This window comes from Chanodichthys erythropterus, chromosome 9 (assembly GCF_024489055.1).
Source record: "Chanodichthys erythropterus isolate Z2021 chromosome 9, ASM2448905v1, whole genome shotgun sequence".
In the NCBI taxonomy this organism is placed as follows: domain Eukaryota; kingdom Metazoa; phylum Chordata; class Actinopteri; order Cypriniformes; family Xenocyprididae; genus Chanodichthys; species Chanodichthys erythropterus.
In genome coordinates, this window is record NC_090229.1 from 28,978,521 (window position 1) to 28,984,582 (window position 6,062).

Sequence of the window (6,062 nt, forward strand, 5' to 3'; positions counted from 1 at the left end):
GCATTTCTTAATGTGATGGATGATTTGCACTTAAGAACAACACCTTCCATTCATTAAGACCATTTAAAACGCTCACAGTGGTCCATAATGGGTTCTTAATTTTGAACCTTTTGATATTTATGGCTTGCCTGTTTTGTTTTTGTAAGTTATATAATAAAGTTTTAGCTTTTACGATTGCTAGCCAGTAGTTAACTGCAAGAGATCCAGTTGGTCTATGTTGATATCACTCCCATTCATCATGTTTTAACTATACAAGGTATTTGTAAACAGTATAGTTTAGTGATAAGCAACCCTGTAGAACCACTGTAATTTAAATTTAAACATGCCGATCATACTAGGTCAGATGCCCTAGAAATGCATGCACACAAAGGCTCATCCTGTGTAAGGATAATGATAAGGCAGGGGTCCCGTCCTGACAATCTATGAAGCCAGGCTGTTAAAATGCAGATGTTTTGGCTTCTCACACATGGCACTCATACTCACAAAGCCTCAGGCACAAAACACAGCATAACATGTTGGTGAGGCATTAGACAAAGGTTCACTGTATTGGCTTTGCGCTGAAGGGCTGTGCAACTGTATTCGTTTATTGGAATGTGATCTACATTAAACAAGGTACAGTTAATGTTTTTTTGTTGTGCATGTGTAGAAATGAGTGCATGTGTAATACAAATATTCATTATGTGCTAGGATGATGATTTCATTTCATTATCTTGAAATTTGATTTGATTTTTTTTATTTACTCTCTCTCCACCTCTTTTCTACACTTCTCATCCCAAAGCGACTGAAGCACACACAAAAGACAAAAAGACAGTGAACAGTACAGAGGCTACAATTATAGGTATGTATTTAATCTTTATTTTAGCAGATATGTTGCATGAAAGCCAATGCATTTATGATAAAAATTTACTTTTTTACTGAACAGAAAACATTCAGTTTATATATAACTTGACTTTAACTGTATTTTATTTGATCTTTCTCTCATTTTAAGTAAATTTAGTCTGCTCTGAACTTGAAGGATAACAATGTAAAAAACTAAATGGGAGAGCAAAAGCCTAGTTAATATAGCCTAGTTATTTCTAATCAACATAAAAATGTCTTTATGATTTTGATATTATTCATGGGTTTTGAAGATAGGTCCCACTTTATATTAAGTGTCTTTTACTACTATTTACTAACATTTAAATGAATAAATTAATACAATGCACTTATTGTGTACATTCAATGTTTTGTTCATTGTACTCGTTTAAAAAAAAAAAAAAATCCTGAATGTAATTCATTTCTGTAATCAATAATTACACTGTTGAGCCTTCCCGGTTACCCCTTATTTTAAGGTGTTGGTGCTTTGAATGAACAACACAATAAGTAAATTGTATCTAGCAATTACTTTGTTTAATGAACATATAATAGTTAAAGACACCAAATATAAAGTATGACCCATATGTCTGACAAGTTAGTCAATTAGACAGATCCATAAACATATGCTTAATCCATAAACCTAATACCCCCCTCATTAAATCAAATTAATACCACAATGCATGTTCAAACAAGAATGTAAGCAGACATTATTGTAGTGTTTTTAATATCGCCCCAAGAGGTGAATCTGTCACCAGCACCAGAGCTAGATTTACAGTACCAAAGCTTCCCTTAGGCAAAACTCACTTCTCTCACAAAAACTTTGTGTTTTCTTGCAACGAAAAAAAAAATGAGATAAGTGGTATACTTGCCCAGACCTGAGATAATAACAGATATAAAACATAGCACATGCAAATAAAGATGATGAATTCTTGTAATGATAGTTTGTATATGGAAACAATTGTCAGGAAGAGATAAGATGCATGTCTGCCTTAATGTTTGTGAGCTGTAATAATGTTCTTCGAAACTGTTCATATGAAACAAAAGGAAATGTTATGTGCCTATACTGACTGCATATACAGTAGTGGGATTTTAAACTTCTGAACATTCTAGAATAAATAAATTTTATGGCATGAAATAAAAAAAAGAATGTTCAGGGTCACCAATCAATCAATCAATCAATCAATCAATCAATCAATCAATCAATCAATCAATCAATCAATCAATCAATCAATCAATCAATCAATCAATCAATCAATCAATCAATAATTACCCTCACAGGGTCAAAAATCAAAAACGAAAAAATCCCTCACACTATCAATACTTGCACACGTATCAAAATAGCTTTATTCATCACATTTCTGTCCCTTGACCTTAATCAGGCATATACAAACAATCTATTCAAACACAATCTCATTTAAAATCAATACATGACCAATCACTGTGATGATCCATCATTACTAATCACAATCAGTGACGCAATGCATCATTGTATCTCCATCATCATATAAAAGAGTTACATTGAAAAAATTTGGAGTGTCTATTTACACAAAGTGCAAATAGCATCCCTTGTTGGCAAACGCTATTTACACTAGCTCCGCCCACTAATGTTTGGTTGGGCCACTCAAGTTTTAAAAATGACGCGTGGAATTCAGTGGCACGGCAGTAATGAGTAATGGCCCTTTCACACAGGACGTGGAATGCACTGCACTATGAAACCATGTATTGCAATGGCTTGCGGCGTGCAGGGACGGTTTGTTGCTGCGTCAACCGGAGCGCAACATTGGCGAGCTTGCGCGCATGCTGCAGTCGAAGTTCAAAATAGTTCAGTTTTCGCTGCTGCGCTCTGTGATGATTACCCGCACGGCCAATGGAAACGGGGCATCGAAATATGCTATTTTCACTTAAGGTGCGTCCCAATTCGCGTACTTATGCACTATTCTATGACGTTTTTAAGTATAAATAGTGCGAGTAGTGCGTTCACACTTAAAATTCCAAAAAGAAAAAGTGCACTTTAAATACCCGGATGATGCACTAAATTAACGGAAAAAACGAAGTGTGGAATGTTGGACACTTCGTGCACTCATCTGTCGCAGCTTTAATTACGAAGGGGAAGGGAGGATCGGACTCTGTTGTTAAATGACAAAATAACCTTATACAATTCACGCACTACATGGATGAGTGCATAGTGCACAAGTACATAGTGTATAAGTGTATAGTGTATAGTGCGTCATTTGGGACGCAACTTTAGTGTAATTAGCATCTATCACTATTTGCACTGAGTGTAAATAGAATCTGTTGCTATTTTCACTTAGTGTAAATAGCCACTGTCTTGACAATTTACATATTACATGAACAAATAGATAGAGACAAAAATGAACATCAAAAAATTATCACATTATAACATCACACTGAACAGTTCTTCATCGTTCATGTCCATAGACTAATCAAAAAGTAAATAAAATGTGACACTGATCATGTGACTGTACAATAAAATGTTCTTCATTGAAGCAGAAGATGTTCTTTAACAACATCATCATCATCATCATCATCATCAATAATGATAACAATAATTTGTAATTATTATAGTAATAATATTGTTATTGATAATAATTTAAATAATTAGCATTGAAAAAATATGTATTATTAATAAATTGAGAGTGAAATACATATAAAATGTATTTCTAATGAAAAAAAAATTAATTATAAAATTAAATAATATAAAATAATAATAATAATGGTAACTATTTGGTAATAATTCTTATTTAAAATTGTTTAAATTATGAATTTATTATGAATAATTTATAATGAAAAATAATTTAATTATAAACATTGTTAAACAAAATAATTTTTATTTGATAAAAATTGTTATTTGATAAAGAATTTCTATTGAAAAATTATGAATTGATTATGAATCATTTCTAATGACAAATTACTAATTTAATTATAACAAAATGAAGTGTTTTTCACTAGTGGTCTCAGAAAGTGTATTTGCATTTGTATTTGTGTCCTGACAGGCAACTCATAGTGAAAATGAGAGGCTGGATTTTTCTGCTTTTGCTGGCAAGTCTTGTCGATTTTTCCATGACACAACAGACCAACTCTTTAACCTGGCTGAGTTATCTGCGCAACCGAGCCTACAGTCATGGTTATGGCCGTAGTCACAATAACAATTTCGGCTCTCTAAGTACAGAGGATGAGCCTTCTGTGCTAGACTGCCCTTTGGAGTGTGAATGTCCTACTACCTACCCCAAAGCAATGTACTGCAACAACCGCAGGCTACAGCATGTGCCATTCGTACCATCTCACATTGAGTATGTATACTTTCAAAATAACCAGATCACAAGCATCACAAATGGCGTCTTTGATGATGCTCCAAATTTAGCTTGGATCAGCATGCACACCAATAAACTGAGCTCTGACAAGATTGGTAAAAATGTCTTCGCCAAACTACCCAACCTTGAGCGCCTCTTTTTACACAACAACAACCTTAGCCGTGTTCCACAGGGTTTACCACGTTCCCTACGAGATCTACACATGAATCACAACAATATTTCAGTAGTTCCGGTGGATTCTTTCCGTGGAATGAGCAACCTGACGGCCCTACATCTCCAAATGAATGCTATCGAAGACCTCGGTAATGCACTTGAGGGTCTGCTATCCTTGACTCTGTTAGACTTGCGAGGGAACCGACTGAAGAAGATTCCAGAAAGTCTCCCGCCAAAGCTGAGCCAACTCTACCTTGAGTACAACCGTATATCCAGCATTCCTGCTGACTTTCTGAGTCAACGGCCTGAGCTGCGCTTTGTACGGCTGTCCCACAATCAGCTCACTAATGGGGGAATTCCAGCCAATGCTTTCAATGTCAGCACACTTGTGGAACTCGATTTGTCCTTCAACAAGCTGGAGAGGATTCCCACTATCAGCACCAGTCTGGAGAATCTGTATCTCCAGGCCAACAAGATCAAAGGTACAGAAAACACCTTGAAATGTTACACATAAGACCACAAGGCATGTCAGAGGCTTATTTCCAAATCTTCTCCTGAAGAAACCTACAAAAAATATTTCTTTGAAAAATAGTTTTGAAAAATATCACAGATGGTCTCCAAAATTTGTTTCACACATTTCATGAAAACCTACTGCATTCCCACTAATGTACTGCTCTAACAGTTTTTACCTACATTGTAATATTTCACATGGTCATTCTAATGCAAACCATGTCCCCATTTAGGCTCTGTTTGTGTTTGGATAAGACAATAACTTAATGCTTTCCCTACATTTCCCAGAATTTTCAGTGAGCAGTTTCTGCAGAGTTGTGGACACAAACAACTACTCTAATCTGCGTGTACTGCGACTGGAGGCCAATGAAATCAGCGCCCAAGACATACCAAATGAAGCTGTACTCTGTCTGCGTCTGGCAACCAACATCGACCTGTAGGCCTGGCAAAAAGTCATCCACAGTAACCTCCAGTCGTATGACCATTGACAAAATCTTGCAAAAAAGAGTTTAGGTATTATTTGTATTATCTATTTGACAGTCATGTGATTTTGGCATTTTTTAATAAAGAAATCATCCTACCAATATTAATAGAAAATGCTAGGATAACGATTATAACATTATAAAGTCATTTGATTTCTTTAGATGTGAACAAGCCTTTTTAAATGTAAATTTCTGTTTATATCCATTTTACTTCTCAATCAATAATGACAGGAATGTTAAATGTAGGTGTGATGGGTATGCAGTAATATGTAATGATTACCCAGCTAACAAGGAATGTTCTCAGAACTTTAGCTAATGTTATGAGCAAGCATTCTTCCAATAATGTTAACAGAACAATTGACTTATCAGTTTAATAATGTTCTCAAAATGTTACCACAAAAACATTTTATACATTGTTCATGGAACTTTTTTCTGAAACATTTTAGTTGCATGTTCGTCTCTATAGCAACATTAGCAAAACGTTCTTAGAACGTATTTTGTTAGCTGGGTAGTTGCATGAAGCCAGCGTACTTGTATACTGGGTGCAAGAGACATGATTATTATTTTAAAATATAGTAAATGCATGGTACAAATAATAGTAAATGCATGGAACAATTAATGGTGTTGGTTAGGAAACTTTGTGTCTTTGCTTTGTAATCATGTTATGATTTCTGGCAGTGGAACAAGATAATATGCCTGAAAGTTAATCGCATTGAGATCACAATTTAAG

The 6,062-nt window shown here is 34.9% G+C and overlaps 1 protein-coding gene across 1 annotated transcript; it reads left to right on the forward strand.

Annotated features, from left to right (window-relative positions):
* The first annotated feature begins 798 nt into the window (after positions 1–798).
* On the forward strand, positions 799–5,290 carry fmodb (fibromodulin b). Its single transcript, XM_067393972.1, has 3 exons — positions 799–838; positions 3,870–4,822; positions 5,139–5,290. The coding sequence occupies exons 2-3, from the start codon at positions 3,886–3,888 to the stop codon at positions 5,288–5,290; spliced, it is 1,089 nt and encodes a 362-aa protein (XP_067250073.1). The 5' UTR covers positions 799–838; positions 3,870–3,885.
* The last annotated feature ends 772 nt before the right edge of the window (positions 5,291–6,062 follow it).